The 23,118-nt window shown below is 40.9% G+C and overlaps 1 protein-coding gene across 4 annotated transcripts; it reads left to right on the plus strand.

Moving 5' to 3' along the window:
* The first annotated feature begins 883 nt into the window (after window positions 1-883).
* On the plus strand, window positions 884-22,546 carry LOC125765420 (axin). 4 transcript variants are annotated; one of them, XM_049430551.1, is made up of 11 exons: window positions 884-2,512; window positions 3,441-4,038; window positions 16,263-16,748; window positions 16,830-17,716; window positions 19,158-19,286; window positions 19,591-19,702; window positions 19,781-19,915; window positions 19,993-20,209; window positions 20,288-20,603; window positions 20,693-20,971; window positions 21,044-22,546. In XM_049430551.1, the coding sequence occupies exons 3-11, from the start codon at window positions 16,659-16,661 to the stop codon at window positions 21,168-21,170; spliced, it is 2,292 nt and encodes a 763-aa protein (XP_049286508.1). In that variant the 5' UTR covers window positions 884-2,512; window positions 3,441-4,038; window positions 16,263-16,658; the 3' UTR covers window positions 21,171-22,546. The 4 variants fall into 4 exon arrangements, with proteins under 4 accessions (XP_049286508.1, XP_049286509.1, XP_049286511.1 ...); XM_049430552.1 differs by having other exon boundaries at window positions 884-2,446; XM_049430554.1 differs by lacking the exon at window positions 19,158-19,286.
* Window positions 22,547-23,118: the final 572 nt, after the last annotated feature.

Raw genomic sequence — 23,118 nt, forward strand, 5'->3', positions numbered from 1 at the left:
TAGACAGAGACCCTTCCGGTTGGCTGTAGTAGGCTTGATGACGATGTGCATGCATGTACAAATTTGTACGATAATCTTACACACTAAACGGTGTTTGAACTGAGGCATGGACAACATGTTTTTCCCCTTTTTTGTGCAATCAGTTAGCTACGTTCAAGTTCAGCACTGTGTCACCGATGGAAAGGTATACGGTTGAGGTTTTAAAAGGGCATGTCAATGCACTGCACCTATTAGAGACCGGGAACGCGCGCGCGTTGCTGTTTTTCCTTTTGCGGGGAAAGGTAAATAGGCGCGGAATTCTATTTGCAAACTGTGCAGGTGTTTTGAAGTCAGCTTTGGTTTAATGCATATCGAAGGAGGAAATCGATCGAATATTCCGATATTTGATATTGTCCATATCATGCTATAGCATGTGGCGCACGAAGTTAGACGAATGGGATGTATTACATTAATTCGCACAAACAAGCGGGATTTTTACACATTTATGCTAACCATAATGAAAACCTTTACAGATTTTCTTTTCTTTGGAAAACAAAGAGCTGATAGTGAAGCATTGCAATTGTTGGATGTTTAGAAATGAAGAGAACAAAAATCAGTTAAATTCAAATTAAACACTTTACCTTTCCATTCCATCAGGTTGGCAACGGGGCAACAGCATCAGTGTGTGTGTTCGCGCCTATGGCAGTAAATATAAAATTTGACAGCATCGAACGTCACGCACACTTGTTCATTCCGGAACAGAGAGAGAGAAGGATAACACATGAAAGTCTATTTCAACCGTAAAGAGCGCAAGAGAGAAAGTTACATCGCTCGTTCGCAGTTACTAGTGCGAACGAACCCAATCGCTCTTTCTCTTTCACACACGAACAAGAAACGGAGGCTGTCAAAAAGCGATACATTCAGACAGCGAAGGAACGTTGCTGCTCTTCGTCGTCGTCGTGTCGTGGTCTCGTCAGGCTTAGTAGAGGCGAGCGCGACCTTTACTACTTTTTGCCTTCCTTACCGTGCGTGTAAAATACCTTCGCTGTGTGGCTTCCCCCGAAGGGGAGATGGAACGATTTTTATGTTGACATAAATTTCTGGCGCCCGGAGTGCTAAACAGTGCCAACAGTCTTCCGTTGTTCAGTTCAGTTGAAATTGCGGATCCGGATAAAGTGGTAAAATTTGTGGCATCCCTGGTGAAGAAGGAGAAAAATATGTAGAAGAAGTGAGAAGACCCATAATAGTGGAAAAGAAATCGGTTCAAAAGCAAACCGAATGTTGGAGCTAAGAGTGAGTGAGACGGGAAGAACGGCTGTACGGTTGACGTATGATGTGTGTGCGCAGGTGTGAGCAGGAAAAGGAATGCTGTCAGTGGCGCGGGAGGATGATGGTTGTGTGCTGTGTTTTGAGGTGAATGTGTGTGCGTGTATGTGCGGTGCGGTTTTTTGGCTCAGGTGGTAACGTAGAGTTGTGTTCGTGTACGCTAGTGTGTGCATGCGTGTGTGTGTGTGTCCGAAGGAATTTTTCGGCGCGACGGCAGCAGCAACACTGTTTCTCTTTTCTGGTGCCGCCAGTGTGTCGTCTCTGTCTAGTAGCATGCGGCTAAGGTCGTACGTTTCACTCGCACTAGTGGTTGCTGCGGCACATGGCCAGCTCATTGGATGCTAGCTGACAGCGGTGTTTTTATATGTTGTGTATGTGCGCAAGGGTCGAAGTTGTGGAAGAGGTGCGGTGCCGCAGTGTCGCTCTGATTGTATGTGCGTACTATGTCTCCCGGCTGAAATAAGCGTGGAAACAGCCACAGAAGGAACGCACGTAACGCAGCAAGCGGCAAGAAGACGCAGAAGCAGCGGGACGGTGGAAAAAAGTCGTTCTTTTCCTTCCTTTTCTATCAACTTCGGTCGTTTGCAGACCCATTGCTTGGCCGTCCGTTTTCGTTTGTCGACGTTGTCCGTCACACAGCGGGACGGAAAGTCAATGTGCCGCGAGCAGATCCAGGGGTGGGTGTATTGGTTCCGCATAATCCAGCCAGTCGCCGCCAAACGAGAAGCATCACCATCGTGTGCAGACCGTCTTAAAGAAACCGCAGAAGGAACGGCCGAGCAGTAACAGTGTGGACTGTCGCCAGTTGTCGAAAGCATCGGGATCCGGTAACGAGAAGCTTTAGCCAATGTATGCTCAAGGCCAGTGCAACAGTAAAATCCATCATTGTGGATCTGCTTAATCGTAGCTAATGGTTTTAGTTAAGAAGCTTTTCGGTTTGCTACGTGGTCCGCGTGTTTTAAGATCGATTGGGTGGAATTTTCGCGATCGTGCTGCGTTTCAGTATGTGTGTGCGTTTGTGTACGTGTATCCGAGCTACGCTTCAACAATTACCGTGCTTTTGGGAAGCTGATCATGATCATCACCAAGAGTGGATAAAATCAATTCTCTGACCATCATCAACCATCAAGCTAACGAAAAGGTACCATCGGCAATACATAAATTCATTACAACTTACACACGCCCACAAAGTGCAACGATTCGAAAGGTAAATTGGCTTGAAAATACATGGGAGCAACATATCGGTTAACTTAGGTTTTTTTCATATTGAGCGCCACTCAAAAACATAGTTCCTGAGCTTAGGTTTCGTAGTAGGCTGTTCCTTTATAGCACGAATAGCTGTCAACGAATGTAAACAACTTCGCCGAAACGTCAATGCTTTAATTTGAAATCTTTTTTTTTCTAAACCAATGCCCGAAAGTGCTAGCTCACGGCAGTAATATCTACCTTCATAAAACATAACTAATCTCGCGTTAATCGCTATGCGCCAGATCGCCGGAGATTTTCGTCCCCAATTTTCCCGGAAACTTGCGCTTGCCGTTGTGAGGCAACGCGTAACAGACGCGTATGCCACTATATGGATGCTGGGCGCTGTTGAGCGCCGTGTTGGTGGTGGTAATTGTTTATGTTAAACCTAAAAATATAACCGGCGCGAAGTGCGAGCCATCATTTTCTGTGCTTCCGTTCCGATCCCATGGCGCACAATGTGTATCAATTGCGCGCAAGCGAGAGATGGGGTAAGATTTTCCCCATGCTTTCCCCCGGTCGGTATGCGCAAACCGGTGTTAGCTTCCCGCGCATAAGAAAGCATATGAAAGTAGAGTTTTTTTTGGGATTAGAAATGTAGACACTATTGGTATAGTGCAAAGCGGCGTAAACCGCATATGTAAATCGTTCTCATATGGTACGCGCGTGCGGGGTCTGTTTAAATGCTGAGAGGTATGTTTTTGTTATGTTGGGCAATTCGTTTCTTCCAGACGAGACAGATCGCGTAATGCTACAAAAGCATGTGCAGAAAAGCAACATTTGGGGCACATGGGATGGGATTCAAAACATACCACAAACGACAATTGTTTTCGTACATGGTTGAATAGCAATAATTGATTTAACCTTTCTTTCTTTTTTTCTCATTTCAGCGTAAACGGGATTTAGTCATTCTAAGTGACTTATTTTTACGAGTGGGAAATTGTGTTTGATGTATTATCGCACGAAAAGTATCGAGTATCGGAAACAAACGAGAAGATAATTGATTTAGTACTGTAGACATCAATGTTGCCAGTACCAAACAAGATCCTTCGAATAATATCCCTTCATTGCATTGTTGTGCCTAGATGCTGCTGTTCTTAACAAGAAAATATCTTTGTATAAGTGATTTGTTATCTTTGCAAAACGGCGGAAAGCTTAATAGTTTGTTGGTGATGTTTAAAATGGAAACCCCCTGTAACCCTCTGTTATATCAGTGTGCCTCTATTTAGGTGTGAGTGAAGTGGATAAAAAATGTAACCCAAATCACATGTACATATGTATATCGCCAGACGAAAGTGACGAAAACAAACGCAAGCACTATCTACCACCCGATCTTAAGTCAAAAAGTAAAGATCGGCATCGATTGATATGATAAACCGGATGACACAAAACTACCAGACAATTGTATGATTTGCTCAAGTTGAATGTGGTAACCTAACGTTAAGCTACACCACCAAGACTGCCATCGGTAAGCGGATTTTAATTTAGGTAAGCAAACAGCTATGTTAGTAAATGTTTTTAAAACACGATTATTCTCTTATTAGGTATGGTTATATTTTTAGCTACACCGTTCCGTTGCATGTAATAGAACTAATAAAGTACCACTGGGGCTCAGGTGACGTTCAGCTGTTTTGGTTCAGAAACAACCTCGATCGACTTTATAATCGACCGTACCTCATGCAATTCGCTCCAGATCCCAGGGCATAACGGCACCGTGCCACCGTTTATCGCTTCACACTGATTTGCTAACGAGAAAATTATATTTTTTCACACTCGTTTACGAAAAATTGATTGCAAAATGCTCGATCCAGAACCGAGTGTAACACGCGGAATGGTTGTGTTCCGATATGAGCGTCAGTTTCGTATGTTGAAATGTAGTTACAGCCAAGTTTCGTTCTAGAATAACAAACCTACGAAACTAACCCGAAAGCCTTTTTTCTTGGCAAATTGGCACAAATGAAAATATGTCCCTTTTGCGGATCAACTACCTGTTGATCATTCGTGTAACAACATCATGCAGACACATGGAAAGGTTGGCCGGTGGAATTAAGCAAAACTATTTGCATTGACGTTGGGTAAATTCCTCTTCCGCAGGAGGTAGCTTATCCTCCTTGCTATCCTCCTGTTCTCGTTAGAATGGTAGGAGGAGAGACAACGACCACAGAATGGCTTGGACGTTAAAGGGAGGATTAAAGGGCTTTGATTCGGGAATAATTCCTTCAAGAAAGTATTCCTTTCTTGCTGTAGAGATCATATACAAACATTTATGAAGGAACTTTCTTAAGCTCTAGGATATCTTACTGTTTCGTTAAAGAAAAATTGAGCAGTTTGTACGGAATATGTCTAAATCTGCCAGCTAAGATTACTTGTCGGTTAAATGCTACTACTTTTTTTGTTTCGATCATAACGACCTTCAAACCTGCTACCCATTTAGTATTATTAGCAAACGACACACTTATTTATCAAGCTCAATCAAGAACTAAACAGATGATTCCCTGCACTAGACAGTTCTCATGGACATCTCTTTAACGGTGAATCACAGGTGTGCAGGTTTGAGGGAAAAATTCAATTTCCTTTCAAGTCTTGTGTCTGTGTGGGGCGCGCACCGTTCACTTTTACGCCCCAGAGGCACAACAGAAAAAGAATTGCCCGTTTTCGCTCTGCTCCCCTTTTGCGCATTGGTCGAACGGTGGGAAGCCATGCAAAGATTGCAACGATCACTGGACCGTGGCGGCATTATTGAATCAACGCGTCCTCAAATCCTTTAGCAATCAGAAACTACCGGTTTGGACTGCGGGAGAAGATTATATCGTGGTGTATTGCTAACGACAAACGTGCGTAGACTGATGGCGAATATTGGAGAAAATATAAAGGAAAGGATCAGGCCCGAAAGAAGTATCCGCGTTGCAGCAGGTATGGGGCGAGATACGCCGTGCCAGTTCGTTTAGCAATCGAATGTGTCTCAATCAGACGTTGTCTTCTGTGTATCTCCTCTGACTGGTTACCGGTTCCGTCTCCATAACCTTTGCTAGAGCATAATCTTGTAGCGTGTTGTAAATATCGAATGATTTTCTTTCAATAGCCAAAAAATGTATGCACCACGATTAAGATGTTGTTGGTGTGGGTTCATCAGCGGATGGGATGTAGGCAACAGATATTGGAATTGGCTATCCTTTCTTACTGGGGAGTAAAAAAACCTAGAACTCTGCGAGCAAGGATTATGTTTTTTTTTCTTCCAACCGCTCTGGTTGTTTGTGTCGAATAAGTAAGGAAGAAGAGATGACTGTTTTGGACAGATTGGAAGATAGCGATGAAATTGTAAGCAACCATCTCTGAAATCGGTTCTTCATATTGTTTGGAAGCTGTATGTTATTTCATTTTGAAATTATTATGCCATTTTAACACACTTTGAAAAAACCTTAGTTCCGTCAATGTCCTCAGCAGCTCAGAATGATTTTCATTGCAATCTAAAAGTTGATTTGTATGTACTTTTCTTACAAAATAGAGGCAGTTCTATAAGTAATGCCAATTTATAGACCGCGCCACATTGCTTGATAGCCATGTGTATAGCTAATTCTGCTGGATTTGATTTGAGATTTGACCACATCTGATGTCTATGTTTAGTGGATTTTTTCTTGCGGTTAAATTCATTGCTCATCAACAACTTAAGATCATCATAAGTTGGTTCATTGATAAATTGTACGAAACCACAAAACACAAAAAAGTATGGAAAGCCGTTTTTTGAATTGCGTCGGGAAGTTGCCACCACAAAGGACTCAATTTTAATATGACAAATCACATATTTAAAAAAATCAGAGATATTTAAGTAATTTAAAGCAAATAGTTATTGTGGCACATCCTATACATGCCTTAGCCTCGTACCTATGTTGGGCCGAACAAGCAATAGAATTGGTAATACTTGACCAAGCGAAACATCCCGGATTGTTCGGTGTCATTCGCAATGTGTAACTTACGCGTTGAAGGTAGGCAATACCATTGCATGCTCCAATGCTATGAGCTTTTAAGCTATCATAGTTATTATACAATTTTAGCATTATTATTTATTTTTATTGTGTAACATTTCTAATTTTATTTATGTTTCGAACTGACGAATTGAATCTCAAAGTTTTATAACAAGTTGCTAAAATTATCTCATTTGTTTAATTTACAACTTTCAACCAAGTCTAAAAACTGCCTCATTTGCACATTCTTTTTCTATATCGTGTTGTGGTGTAAAAAAAGTTCACTCAATCAGATTAATTCCATTCCCTGGTTGGTTATTTCCTCCATTTGATAATTATTGTAGATAGAGATGGTTTTGCAAAACATTTGTACGCTCTTCTTCATGGACGATTTGCTAATTCTTCCACCCCAAAAAAACCGGCGTTTGTCTGTTAGAGAAGTCACTGGTTGTAAATAATGTTTGATTACGCATACGGACAACGCGTCCCGACCGGAAGATGCACTTTCTTCTCTGTCTATTGATGGACACCGTTTTCGATCGGATCGATCTCGCGAAGATGAAACGAGACGGAACCGTCCTTGCGGCGTACCTACAACGGCGCATGTGCCCCCGCACCCCTCGGCAACCGACCGTTTCCCCATTTCCCGCAACGAATTTTTCCACCCATTTTCTCACGAACAATTTCCAAATGTGTGTCTCGTTCCCACACGGGAACCGAATGTTTATCCGGTGGCTCTAACCATCCACCTCACGAAAGTAGAGAATGCGATTCCGTGTTGTGTTGCGTTTCGGGGGTGTGATGCTGGGAATGTGCGGTTTTCGCTGTGCTGGAAACGAGGACCACCCAGATGATTTCCGACCAGCACAGTGTGCAGTAACGGTACTGTCGTGTATAGTTTTGTCTACTTAGGTCCATTATTGTGCTAGCAAAAAAAACCCATTCGCAACAGCAATAAAGGATCAAACTAGAATATTGGTGAGTTATTGTGCCTTCAACCAACAGTGTTGTGAGCAATTTCTTTCGAAAATGATGATTTACAAAACATACACATACAAACAAGTTGATCTAATCTAAGCTATTGTCGCAAAAAGCGGAACTGTTCATAACATACGGTCAAATAGTGGACAAATTTTCGCTAAAAGTGTTTAATTTTTAATCATTTTCTTTTCGAATTTGCAAAATCAGTTATTGTGTTATGTAAAAATGCCAAAAAATATTGAATTTCATAATTTTTCTGTGACGTTAGCCACCATTTACATAAGGCCTCTAAGTGATTTAATGTTGATAAACGAAACAAGCAAACTGTAGTGAATCCACTTCGGGATTATTTCTTACTTTGTTCGATCAGTTCGACCATTTAAAACCACTTCCACAATGCTTTCTAAACTGCAAAGAAAAAACCAAAAAAAAAAAAACAATTCTTTTAAATGCTCGTTGCATTTAAGGGCCAAAGGGACTTTCAATGGTTTTTGTGTGTGCGTTTGGTGTTAAAAGTTCCTTCTAAATCTCTACCGTGGGGAAACCAATTGCGAGAGTGTGAAAAAGGACGATCACATAATGCAGTCAAAGTGTCCTGCCACCGGCAGTTGACATCTACGACATCGTTTTGTGCACTTAGATTCGTTGATCCGTTACGGCTTTCGGAACACTTGGGAGAAAGCGGATTGCTTTTAAGGCTAACGATTGTAACAGCAACTGTTCTATGAAGTGATCTGTGTGTGTGTGTGCGAGAAAGAGATCAAAGTTGAGGATCGTTTAACCTGAAAAAACGAAACCGTTTCCGTTTCATCCCAGCCGTGCGTCTTTCCGTTGTTCGTTGTGGTGGTTGGTGGTGGGTGTAGTGTTTCAAGGATATTGCTTACAAATCTTCTTTTGTGATTTATGCAATCCATATGCTCTACGTACGTCATGTTTGGCTTAGTTTCCTAGGGCATGGAGATCTTTTGAAGTTTTGAGGACCATTAAATGACTTTTAACAAGTTCGCTTCTTCACAGCTTCCGACGGAAGCTTTTTGTTGTTGCCTTTTTTACCGGTAAATCGTTTGAACGAATCCACTTACGCACCGGGTCCATAAACGGGGCCGCTTGAAACATGGCCTGCAAACACACGAAAGATGCTTCTCTTTTTTTCACACCCATTAACCATCGGTTGGGAATGCAGAAACAACTCCTCATTTCATGTGCGTTTATTGCCGATTTGACTCACCCGTAAAAAACGCAGGAACTCCCCACAATATTTCATCTATTTCTCTCTCTCTTCGCCTGGATGGACGATTGCACAGATTGATGATGATCGTATGTGTATAAAGATTCGAATGCAATAGGGCGCAACAACAACTCATACGATCGAATGTGCGGACACTTTTTTTTGGCAATGGAGTGGAAAATGGGCGAACAAGGTGTTAGTTGTGTGGAGAGTGTGAAGTAAGAGTGATCTAGTCATCTTTTAAGTCGAAGAAACACCCTAGGAAAAAATAAAGAAAAAATGTATAAAAATAAAATTAAAATAAAAAAAAAATACCGCGTCGCGACATCAAAGGCTTCTTCACGAAAGCGCACTGCTCTGTCCTCTCTCGCGGCATCGGTGGGGGCGTTGTCATGAGGGCCAAGGTACGAAGAAAAAAAATCGGCATCATCGTTTTGTTGTGCCGGCAAAAGATCAAAAGAAAACAGACCGTGGTGGCAGGAAGATCAGCCCGTGAAAGAGTGGAGCGAGACACCAAGGCGATCGCAACATCGACACATATGCAGCACCACCCGACGACGACGACGACCTTACCCCGGTGCAAAAAGGGAAGAGCGCAGCAACACCAAGACAAGACATTTTTAATGTACGACTTTGGTCTGATCGCGGCCAACGTTTGTGAGTGTCGCGCTCGTGCTGTGGTGTGTGCAGTCCTTTACCTTTCACAAAACCACCGGGCAGAGCACCGTCACAGACGCACACCACCACAAACCCAAAGCGTTGTGTGCTCTGCCTTTTAATTGTTTTTTTTTGGTGGCGTTTCGTGTCACGCATGTGTTGTTTGTATTTAAGTATCCAGTGTAAGAGGGATAGTGATGTCCCTAGTCAACAGAACGCACAGATGACACGCAGGAGATGATGTACTAAGGAGGGACAGAAGTTGTAGGTCACCATTTGCCGCGGGACCTACTGGTGACAGATCGTCTCCGAATGCAAACAGACAGTGTGTGGGCAAAAAATTCCCAAAGGGGCCTTCCTCCCTCTCTCTGTGTGTGTACAAAAAATAACTTTGAAAAATTAAACTACAAAGCGCGTGTTCCAACACACACACACACAAAAAACGCCCTCTGATCATCCATCACCATTTGGGATTGGAAAACAAATTTTCCAACGATGTGATCAAGCTAACATGTGCAGAAGAATACGAAACGTTGGTGGAAATCTGCAGATGAATGTGGGTAAAAGTTTCCCAAGACAAATGTGTGTGCGAACATCAAAAGAAAATCCAATTAATGATTGGTAACTGCGCCGTGTTTAGTCGGTCAATCAATCGATTTTGCCAGCTTTGATTACAAATGTTGTTTTTCGTTTTTCGTTCCGGCTTCATTGTCCTTTCTGATGCGTCTGATATTTTAATACCATTTAACCCGACGCATAGGTCAATCGTAGGGATATTTCTTTATTGTAGAACGCGTTGATGCAGACCTATTTTAAACTCCACACACGCTTCTTATTGTTCGTAACATTTAACCGAGTGCGCCCGTCCCTGCTATCAGCAGTACGGAAAGGACGGAAATAATTATATTGAACCCACAATCGCCAATCGGGTTTGCCAATGATTTATTCTGCACTGTCCCCCCCCCGACCCCGTATGCAAGGGAGCTCTCCACCCCATTGTCTGTTCCCGCGCGCGCTTGTGGCGCAGAGGGCGGCTTTTTTGATTGATAGTGGTTTTGCTGTTCGGTCTTCTCACACGATGCGAAGTGCATTATTGTTTCCTTATCATGTTTCGCGGTGCGGTTTGTTTATTTTTACGCAAACGCAACCGGAACAGTTTCGCGGAGCCGATAGGGGTAAGAAAGATGATCATCGTCGAAATGCATAACGAATGGCAATGGTTCATTTTTTTTCTTTTCGCGGGGCCCAAATGATGCAAATGGGGAGATTTTTTTTATGGAAGAGATTTTTATGAATGAATTTCGTGGTGCAGTTCAGTTTGCGATATGATTCATTAATTCATCCAATCAAAAACTCACCTAGAGCAATAAACATTTCAGGTTATGCTTTAGCAAAATTGAGAGATTCTCTTTTTTTTCTCGAAAAAATAATATACAATAACAATTATTTAATTAGTTCCTTGTCAGGGATTAAAACTCCTTAGTTAACCATGAGTTATCGAAATTGAGGAATTTTAGAATTTCTTTCCAAGGGATGTGCTGCGGCTGTCAATTCTTCAGAACACCTAACTTTACCCAATTTTTCTGACTTATATGTTGTTTTAAATCATTAAACATTCGCATTATTCCAAAGTTCCTATTATCAACTCTTTTTGTTTTGTTTTAGGGAAAGTTTTTTTTTTATTTATCTTTTTCTTCAGCTGTGCTATGGTTTGGAGATTTATAGAACTCTTAAATTATTTTGTCTATAAGCAGCTTTAACTACTTTATGCATAAATTCCATATTCTTTCAAAACCTAAAATATCTGCAATGATAATTTATGCAATTGTTTGGGATAAGCCATGATCTTTCTTTAAGTAGTTGTCAATTTGACATGTTTACTGTCTTATTCTTGACAATTTACAGTTTTGAATCCTGCTGACACTCTTCCAATTTGTTTGTTCTACCAAAGGATATTTACCAAAATCTGCCTCCTAAATTTTTTATGATCTGTTTTTTTTCAGAGAATAGCGTTAACATTTCAAAATAATTGATAACGATTGAAAAATATTGGAGAATGACAAAAATCATGAACTGTGTTTGATTCCTAATACACGCCAATCTCTTTCGTAAATTCTGTTTGGTAGTCAATAGACCCGCTAAAAGATGAAATCAATTGTGTTTTCAAAGCTATTTTTGCTAGAAAATTATAGCATAATAGTTACAAAGTTATTATAATTCCAGCGGAGGTACTTCTATGTTTTGTTCGAACAAATTGGAAGAGATCCTTTTTATCCTTATTATGATAAGATGATGATGATAAGTCCCACCTGATACCCCAACATAGGTTGAATCTGCGGTTTTCGTTGAAGTTTAGGTAGGTTATTAGTCTGCGAATTAGAAGAAACATAAAAAATGTGAATAAATAATTTATACCTATTTGATGTTCTGCTACTGTTTCACCATCAGCTTAGAATAGTAGAAGTTTTATTAGCATTATTGTTTAAATTGATTAATTCCTTCCCCAATATTTTATCCATTTTGCTAACATAGATTTTCCAATTTCCTACACATATCGCACGTTTCCAAATCGACATTGAACCAAAGCATAAAAGCACACCCAAAAAAGCGTTCGATTTTAATTAATATCGCACCGTGTTTGCTGCAGTACAAAATCCCCTAGCTCTACAGGACCATTGTATGTTTGTTGAATGACTCATAATAAACCCATCGGCGAGCGCTTATGAAAGCATTCGTCCGTGGAAAAAGGGATTTATCTCTGGGCCAGTCGCTGCTGCACACGTTACCAAAACCCCGTGTGCTTCGGTTCTCATCATCTCGCCCTAAATTTCGAACGCAGCCCACTGTGTTTGCCATTGCCAGGAGAGGAATCGAAATTATTATTTTCATCTTAAACATATCGCCATCGCCGGGGAAACTGTTTTCAATATTCCTATTGCTAAGAACTAATGGTAGCTTTTCGAACGGACGGAAGGATATCGAATTTTTAGCTCACGAAACATTAGATTGTTCAGAGGTTTTACGTTTTCCCTTTCCGTATCGGGAAAGAAATAGAATAAACATAAACATCAGCAAGGTAAAACGCTAACAATGATGCACCAATACAAGCGTACTTGAGCCTTGGTTGATTGCCATTGCTTTTTCGTGCCTAGCCGTACCTAGCGGAGAATCCAAAAACTCAGCTAAAATTATGAGCGCTGCCTGCAGAAAGATGAGAATGGTGTGTTCCCTGTTTCATAAAGTTATGATCCCGGTATCTTCCCTTTTTACTTCGGTAGAATTATTGTCCTTCTGTGACGGCCAAAAGCGTACAAAGCCAATGTGAAACGGAGTGGAATATGAACGTTAACTTTTTTGTTTTACACGAATAGTTTAACTGATTAATTTTTATTTTTGCAAGATATTTGGTTAAAATGTAGGATCTTTTTGTTTATAATATTTTTATCTTCGTTCCCTCTCCTAACTGTTCACCAAGGAGTTCAGTTTTAGTTTTTTTTACCATTTGCTTGAGATTAAACCTTCCGGCAGAATATAAGAGCAGAAATGATTTTGCAAATTGGAAAATGATACTGAACTGCACGAGTGTACTAGACGGAAGGAGGGAGTTCTTTCCCTCGAGGGTCTTTTCGTTAGTGGAAATATAATCCTTCAAGCTGCAGCTGAATTTTCATGGCGCCGAGAGTACAATAAGGGGGAAAATAAGTTGCCCTGTCCGTGTTTTTTTTTGGGATGGCTCAGAAGAATGGAAATTTGGCCCACAAAATCTCACCAGCCATCTGAAGGCTACTGGGTTGCCACATTTAATTTAACTCGAAGCTAATTGCACACGCACACCCGGTAATGTTGGCCCGCAAATCAGGACTCTCGTCCCTGTAGGCAAAGCTTTCCTGCTGAGCTGCAAATTAAAGTCAAGTAAATTATAATTTAATCTCTTCCCCACATGCATGGTAGAAGGGCCTGTGTAAAGATGGCATTAGCGGTGTTTTATATATAAAGTTTTACTGCAGTTTCTCTGTACGAAACAAAAAACGCCGACATCATTTACCGACCGACTGTTTTATGGAACTTTTTACTTGTTTTATTGCCATACTTTGGTGTAACTAGCATGAACAGAGAAAGAAGTTTGGTGTTACGATTGGGCACAGATGCATTTTACCAATAGCCTACACAAGCCGTTGTGACCATTAGCTCATAAAATGGTACAATAGTGAGTCTTTGATATGTTGCTTCTTTGCCGATCGGTGTTCAGCTTGATCTGCGCTTGAAGTCGTCTTGCGTACCGAACCGGGTGATGGTAATGAAGGAAAAGGATTTAATAGCCTCAATGGTTGAACGAATGCACCGAATGCTCGGCTGGGATGTGCAGCAACAGCAGCAGTGGCCATATTTAAACCCACGTAAAGACGGAACCGTACCTTTCGAAGATCCTGTTTTGTGCGAAAGAGGTGCATAACCTCGTGTGTCATAAAATTGTACACCGTTCTTTAGGATGTTGTTGTGGAAGAGTTTCATTCATTCAATGACTCTATTCTTTTCGCCTGAAAGGATCGTAAATAGTAATATATGGATTGTTATTATTTTCCATGCAAATATTAAATATTTTACATCCATCCGTCACAAATCTTATTGCGAGGTTTTAATTGTCTAAATTGCATATTAAGCAACGTAGTAATGGCATTGTTAAGCATTGCTATTTTAATTGGTTTTTATTTTATTTTATTGCTGAAATTGCATTTAATTGTTGTCTTTCACAGTACAAATTTATTGCACAACTCTGTCGTTTTTTCGTTTCTGTATTGATTTACCTTTTAAACGCAACAGAATTCATTTTGATTGGTGGGCTTTATTTTAAACCCATTAATGTTTTAGCTTAAATAATTCTACTTTAGTTGAAGTATCATTTTTAGTTATATAATTTTTAAGTATAGAATCTTACAATTATCAATACATAATCCAACCATTCGAAATTAATAATAGGTTAAAATATTTGGTATTTTAATGAATTTAATTTTATGTGACTCATGTTCAATCTTTACTTTTATTTTATTTATTTATTTTGATAAGTAACAATTGTTATGGAATTGGATTCTTTATGTAATTATTATGTCTAACTCGTTGGTACAAAAATTGTAAATGGTTAATGATCACTCAAATTAAATCCATGAATGTTTTAATTAATAAAACAGTTCCACGCTTTAATTGCTTAAAAATATTTTTTCAGAATATATTTCTCAAAATGTTAAGAACATTCTTTGACTCGTGGATTAATGTTTTTATATTTTCGTTAGAAGTAATTAGCTTTTGGAGCAGTTTAAAAAACAACTCAATCTTTGATTAGGTACGATGTACGGCAACTAATAGCCAATTAATGATAGCAAATTCATTTCTTTATGTCTTTTAAAGCTTCATAACAAAAGAGATTTTTTTGTTGAATTTGAGCAACCTTTCATTATGATGCATCCCTCTCCGGTTGTAATGCAACTGGTTAAGAGTCGCCATTACGGCAGGATAATTATACAAAATCTAACTCCCACTTTGGCATCTTCATCGACGTATAGCTCCGTACGGATCTTGAAACCCAATTCAACCCTCTTTACTTGAAGAATACTTGTCACGTTGTCGTGTGTTTGTCCTTGATCCGCCATCATGCGGCAAACACACAAACCCCTCCGACAGACCGGTGGCATATTCGGGCGGCCATTTTAAGCCCCGTTCTGCCGGTGATTCGTCCTGATGTACGACCAATTGCACGGTCCTCTGTCGCGTCATGTTGTTGTGTCCTTTTTTTGCCAGATCGCATTGTTTTGTCGGCGGGCCCGGTAGAATGGGGCAGCAAAACCCCGTGCTTTAAAATTGAAGTGGAATAAATGTACGAGGTCGAACTAAATCCTCGTTGCAGGAAATAAAACAGGGGATTTGCACAAAAGATGCATGGAAAAAGGGCAGACCAAAAATTGTACGCCCGCCGCCGTGTTGGTTAGGGTGAATTTCTGCTCTGCTCAGGGTTACCAAAGTTTTACGTCCATGAACCAGAACACCCTTTCAGAGGTGCCCTGTTTACGTTGCTTTTTTAATCTCTTTTCATTTTAATTCTCTTAGTTTGATTTTTGCATTGGAAACTTTGCTTCCATGATGCTTGTGACGTGCGTCATTTAGATTTGATGTTTTCATCATTGAATGAACATATGTAACTTATAAGTCTTGGATTCTTATCAAAACGAGAACAAACAATTTGTTAAGTTGATCGAAATTGGTTTTTACATTAATAAAATGGAATGTAAAATCTATATTGAACTGAGAGAATTGAAGAATTTGCCAAAAAGGCGTGCAAAACAAAAACATAGTTAATAAAATGTATAAAACAAGCAAAATAACTCTCTTCTTTTACCTTAATTAATGTCGGAAAAGAATTCGTTTGTCTCAATCGCTGCAAAGCATATATGGTTTGTTGAAGCATTGAAGGACACACGAAAAATATTGTACTCGGTCGTAAAGCGTACCCTACGGTTGTACATCCCAACCAATTCCTTAGAAAAGAGGGCTTCTGTTGTAGAATGAAAGAAAAGATGCATTCATCCGTGGAATATTTCATAAATTCGGAACCGAAAAATGATTGACGTTTTAATAGGATTCCAGATGCGGAACTTTTTGGGACTACCGAAGGGCTCGAATGAAAGTGAGGAATAGAAACGGATGTGTTTTATTTATTCGCTTTAGGATTCTGTGCGCTTTATGCGAAATTTGTTGTTCGAGTTTTTTCTTGTTTTAAATAATCTTCCCCAATTTTATCATTAAACATGTACGCAGATGTTTGATAATTATTTGCATGAAGTTCAAAATGCGGAATCGATGACTAATAATGTGTTCGTTTTATTTACTTACAGATATTGCTAACGATTGATTACCCGAGGGTTTGCCAAACAAACGAACGCACGGCTGCAGGTAACCACAACTGCCTTCAAACGACTGATAACTGAGACTGTGGAAGTACGTGACGATTGCACGCTGCCGATGCAGTTCTTATCGAATAATTTGTACAAAAATTGTCTCGAGTAATAACACCGCAACAACGATCAGCTCAATAATAATAATCCCCCCGGGCCGGTTGAACGACCGATATTTTTGGTAGCATTTATTTTGCCCGCGTTTGCTAGAACTAGCCTAAAAGTGAATCAACTTTCAACGAATAAAAAAGCTGCATTTAAATTACGCGCTTTTGGCTAGTCCGGGATCGATCGTTTTTAGGATCGTTTTCGGTTGTGATCACCAGCGCATTACCGATGAATCAGCAATACTTTCATCAAAAGTTTGATGACTTTCACAGCAGTGGACCGAGACCACCCGTTCCCGGAGAGGAAAGCCGCCGGAAGGTAAATGCATCGCTATTTTTACCATTTTCTCAAAGGGTGACAAAAATGTAACGCATGCATTTGTTGTTGTCATCGTTACAGATGACGGAAACGTCACATTCGGATCGAACCCGAGACGGTTCGCCCCCGGCATACGTTCGATGGGCGCAGAAACTTGCCTACCTGTTGGAAGATGGTGACGGGGCCGAGCTGTTCAAGCGGTACGTCGAGCTGGAGGGTGAAGAACCGTCGAACCGGCTTAAATTTTACTTTGCCTGCGAAGGTCTGAAGCAGCAAACGGATCCGGACAAGGTAACGCAACTGATCGGTGCCATCTATCGGCGGTTTCTCAAGAAAGCACAGCCCGGTTCGGAGCTGTACGTGAACGAATCGCTGCGGAATTTTATAAAGGCGGGTCTCAAGAATGAGCTGGAGCTTACGCCGGACATCTTCGATCAGATGCAGGCCGATGTGGCGAACATTATTGCCGAAACGACCTATCCGCACTTTCTGCAGTCCGATCTGTATCTGCAGTATGTGCAGAACATGCAGAGCTCAAGCAGCAGCAGCAGTGTGATCGGCAGCGGTAGCAATTGTAGCCTCGCAGCGGCAGTGCCTTCAACAAGCGGTGGGCCCGGTTCGTCGGTGGCCGGCACATCGCACGGTGGAGCTGGCGGTAGTAGCGGCAGTGCTGGGGCAGGTGCGTCCTGTTCTCTTACGAGCAGCAGTTCCACATCCGAGCTGTTCCTGCATAGTTCGTCTGCGCTGCCAACGGTACACGAAGATGCAGAACTGGCCAATGCTGACTCGATTGAGCAGCTGTACGGTGCTACTGGGCCAGGGTTGGATAGTCATATGGCGTTGGTGGGTCCACCGCTTGTACCACCCAGTGCCACAGGATCCGCATCCACCTCCAAGGTTCCGATGACGCTGACAAAGGATGCGCTGATGGCAACGCAGAAACGGCGGCTAGAGATGAGGCCACCCGGGTAAGCGTTAGGAACAGTACACGAAAAGCATTTGTTAGCAACTGACCAATCAGTGCCCATTGTCTGTTAGGAATGAACTTGAGTTGTATGTTTTTTTAATTACAAATTTTATTAATTTAAACGTAAACAACCATATGTACGCTACTGCGTACGTTAATCGCAAAAGCAATTGTACGAATGGAATTAGAGATGAAAAAAATGCGGTCGGTGTTGCTATGTCATCAATGAATTCGGTTTACTGCCGCTTATACCCGCATTCCCTTCCAAAAAAAAACCATCCTTTGCCTTCCTTCATGTTGAGTTGCAAACTAATCACATAATCAGCACAAAAGTTCGACACTTTTTCTATGCTGATTGAACTGTGTATATGTGCTTCTTTGCGTATGGTTGTATGTAACCCACAATCGATACCTTTTGATTGAAATTCTTTTGTTAGAAGTGAAGTTCTTATCAACGAAACCGACCACAAAAAAACGGCAAATTTGTTGTCATGTGTACTAATTAATTTAAAGATCGCTACTCCATTTTTAACTGCTTTGAATCGTGTGTGTGTGTTTCATAGTTTGTTTTTTTTTTATGTTGTTGTTACTATAAATCACAGTTTTTGTTTTTCTTTTTCGTTTAATTAAACTCTCTTTCTTTTCTTCCCTTTCTTTTCTTTCCATTGCCTTTCCGTTTCATTTTGTTACGCACCACTTCTGTTACTTCCTGGTTACATTCCTGGTAACATCTTTCCGGTCACCGGCTGGTCACACAAACTCTTGGATCACAAAATACTATTTTGATGCGAAAATTTTGTATTTACTATTTAAATTGTTTTGTTATTGTTCCCATCATCATCTCACAACACAAATCATCGTCTTTTAACACATCCTGTGCACTTTCCTTCTCTATATGTTTGTATTGTGTCACGTGCGTCTGTGTGTGTGTGTGTGTTTATTGTTGCCGGCGTGTCCTGTGTATCATCACTGTGCGCATGTGCCTTTCCTTTCCCGGAACAAACCCTGCACCAAACCATCTGCCTGTCCAACCAACGAACGAACTGCTTTTATTCCTACACACGCACGCACTCTCTCGCACCATTTCTGTTTCGTCCTGTTGCTATACTGAACGGTTCATGTCCTTGCGCAAAACCTTGGAATCCCTACCGTTATGTGACGTACGTACGAAAATGTGCGCTCTTTCGTGCTTTTGGTTTGTGTGATCGGGTCCTCCCCTTTTTTAATGTGAACTGCCATGTTTTAAAATGTTCCCTGACTTCTCTTTTACTCACATACCTTTGCGCTTTTGAACCATCATCTGAACCACTGAACCATCATCTCAACCGTAATGCGTTATCGTTCCTTCCATTTTCATAAACGCTATTGTTTCGATGATTTTGCCCTTTTAATTGTGCCCCCCAAAAATTACACACAAACACACAAAACCCTTACGCATGCAGACCACGCGGCTACTCCGTGTACACCGCCTATGCATCCTATAATCCGGTATCGCGACGTGACTCAGAATTGGCCAGTCTGAGCTCCGGCCGTACCGATTCCGATACGATGTCTCTTTCGAGCATATCCACGTAAGTTTTTATTTGTTTATTTATTAATCATTTGTTTTTTTTTCTTCTTAATTTAGTATCTAACACACTTAGTTTCATTCTGTTTTTCTTTTTTAATCTAATATAATACGTTAACAATTTTTGTTTATTTATTTATTTATTTTTTGTTCATTTTCTTATTTGGTGGCGGGAATTGAGCGTAGCTTGTTGAAGCTGCTCTTAAACATTGACTTAAATGACTAAAAGATTTTTAACTACTTAACTGAACTTTGCTCTCCTCTATCGTCAACCATCAACCTGTGTACATCTGCTTTACCCTCCACAGTGATGGACGACCACATTCGCAAAGGAAACATCATCACCATCACCATTCGTCCATGGAGCGAAGAATGATGCGTGAAAATGCCTTAACCAACGAAGAAGTCGATACGTTTTCGGTATGTTTAATCCTGGAGCGAAAAAAGGATTTCTTTCGACTCTCATCTCATCGATTACCAATTGCTTTCGCATTGCAGATTATCCCACGGACTCATCGGCACACGCAGAAACAACCACCACCAATGGAGTTTGCAAAAATTCTTATCACCAAGCTGGAGAATGTAGCCCGCGAGCAGGAAAAGGATGAAGTTCTGTGTAAAAAGATGCAGGAGGTGAGAAATGATAATAGAATCATGAATGGGAAAGTGTCCATATTTTAACGTGTCATTTAATACATTCTCGATCGTAGGCCGAATTGTCCGATCGATCGCAGAACAAGGTGCTCGCTGATGCCATCCGACAAAAGCTGCAAGTGGACGACGATAACGATCAGGACATTCTGGATCAACACGTGTCGAGGGTATGGTCGGATCTAACGCCAAGCCGTTCACCGGGCACAATGTCACCGTGTCCAACGAACGTTATTGGTTCACGGTCGCGTCGTCTCGAGCTGGCCGGATTTGGAGGTAAATTTCGTATATGGTTAACAGGTTGGCTGTACAACGGTAAATTATTCACCTTTCGATGCATGTTTTGTTTTACAGCACAATCTATGCGTCATTCAAAATCGATGCCCGAAGGGCACCCGCTTATGGGACCCCCGATGCAACCGATGCCAATGCAAATGTCTTCCGGATCTCGCAAGCTTAATAACAAATGGCCGTCGGTCAATACGGACAGTGGCATCAGTCTGTTCTCTACCGACACGCTGACGAAACATAGCAGCAGCGGTGGCGGTAGTCGAGGAGAGTTGAGCCTTGGTAGCAGTTCACGTCCATTGTCGCGCAATATGCATTCGGACATGCATACCGCAACGCTGCTGCAGGAATCGAGCCGCCGGCTGGAAGATGAAACGCGACGGTGTGTTTTCCTTTCCTTTTTTTTGGGGTTCAATTCTTACGTATTTGCTACATTTTCTTTAACGAACCCAATTCATTTTGATGTTACAGTTCGAAGCGATATCAGTACCCACTGCCATCTAGTGCAATACAGAGCATGCCCTTACCACCGGTGCCAATGTCTTCGTCGGGCGGTTTTAGTAGCAACCTTCCACCGGCCATGCCAGCACCACCAATACCTGCCAAACCGCTTCAGGCCCCGAACGAGTTCACCATCGTGGTGTACTCGTTCTGTGACGAGGAGGTCCCATATAGGATAAAGATTCCCGGTACGCAACCGCCAACACTGAAGCAATTCAAGGATTATTTACCCAAGAAAGGAAATTATCGGTAAGAAACAGTATTCAGCCAGCTACGTATACGGATTGATATATCGCTATCCTTCTCCTTCGACCATGCTAGATTCTTCTTCAAAACGCGCTGCGAAGACCTGGACAATCCCGTCATTCAGGAGGAAGTGAACAGCGACAGTGAACCCTTGCCACTATTCGAGGGCAAAGTGATGGGTACCGTAAAACCTTCGGAGTAGATTTTCATTCGACTATGCGAAACCAGACAAACGGCGTCTTAGTCTGGTATGTTGTACAGTTGTGTCATTGCTGGGATAATTTGACCAACGGAGTTCTTAGTCTTAATCTTCTCGTTCGCGAGGGATGAATGTGTGGCTTCCATTAGCGTTAAGAGGAGAAAAGCGAATAGAAATCTTTAAATAGAAGTCACAGGGTATAAATGATAAAATACAAATTCTCCATCAGCATAAAAACAGGTCACAGAGGTTACACCATTGCCAATAGTGCCTTCTGATGCCCACACATCAGTATATCGGATGAATGCACTGCATATAAAAAAACAACACACGCATACGAACAATGAAAAGCAATCATTTACAATACCTGACAAAATTCGATTTTTATCTTTTTCGCACATCGATTTCGGGGCGTATTTTATGTTGAGATAGATAGGGATAGGGTCAAAATGGCGAAAATGGATTGAAATCAGTGCAGAAGTTGCAATTACCACCACAATCATACTGACTGGCAATATCGACGTAACGCGAGACGAGCAAATGAAATCAAATTGAAAGTATCAGTATTTGGATGCGTTTTATGAATTTTTGAAGGAGCAAGTAAAGTAATATAAATAGCAATCAGGACAACTGTGTAGTACTATAGTTTCCACCACACATTGAACGCATCACAAGTTCGGTTAAGCAGGAAGTGTTAATGGCCAAGTCGAGCAAAACTTAGTTCTTCCAAAAAGCAATGACTTGCGTTCGGAAGAAAAGCAACGAACGCTGGTTAGGGGAGCAAGTGTTTAATGGTGAATGTACGCCATCATTTACCATGTTCATGAACGAAAGACCGAGACCACCGCTCCTTATCACTTAATTGTACTATATTGTTTTATTCTTTAGTAGTTATCATTAATGGGCGTCGTTCCAGGTCGTGCACATACATACAAGCAGGTATAATAGGCTAATTGTATTGCAAATTGATTACAGTTTCTTTTTCGGTTCGTTCTACCACATTGTATATGTAAACATAGAGAGTTGCGTATGTAGATAAAGGGCATCATAGTCATAGGTTTTTATTCCGTTCCTCTGCCATCAATCGATCTTACCACGCGTCCAGTCCCACTCTTTACCTTTGTTTACTTAGTTCACACTAGCCTTATTATAGCATTCGAGAAACGAAGTCACCACGAGCAAGGATCAAGAACGATAAAGGATAATAATTTGTCGAAAACAAACGATACGATAGGGATAACGAGAATCGATAGTGAAGCGAAAAAGAGCTATATATATATGCACGTATGTATATTTATAAGGTAATATATATACACGACTGTAATAGGGAAGCAAAAGTTTAGTGGAATAGTGAAATATAATTGCTTATTTAAAATGCATTTTATGTTTTGTTGACTGTTTTTTTTTATTAAATCTATTTAAACATTATTATTATCATTGTAAAGAATTTGCAACAGGTAATCAAATTAGTTTTCAACACATTAATTTTGTGAGCTTTTATACAGCCGCGGGTGTTGCTTTATGCATTAGATCGCGTTCGAATAAAATTCAGTTGGTTAATGTAAGCTCTTTACATAAAAACTACGAAAAACTAATTATGAAGACGAATATTCTAGTCCTTGCATATTTCCACAGTTTAAATTTGGGTTGAGATAAGGACGCCGGTTCCACACGACCGGCCCGGTCATAAAATTGCACCCATAGCACGCACTTGATTAGCTGGCTACGAGGTAAAAATAATTTTCGATGAGGGCATGGCCGTTTCTGAAGCAAAAAACTTTGATTTTTTAAATAGATTATTCAAGTTTGTATCTGCAAGTCTTTGGCTAGGAAAGGATTAGATAAAACACATATATTTCAGAGCATTTTGCAACATATGTGGTTAGATCGATATTAGATCGGGAAAATAGGGTTCTTTACGCCAGTATTCTTTTCATTTATTTAGTGCATT

This window comes from Anopheles funestus, chromosome 2RL (genome assembly GCF_943734845.2).
Source record: "Anopheles funestus chromosome 2RL, idAnoFuneDA-416_04, whole genome shotgun sequence".
Lineage (NCBI taxonomy): Eukaryota > Metazoa > Arthropoda > Insecta > Diptera > Culicidae > Anopheles > Anopheles funestus.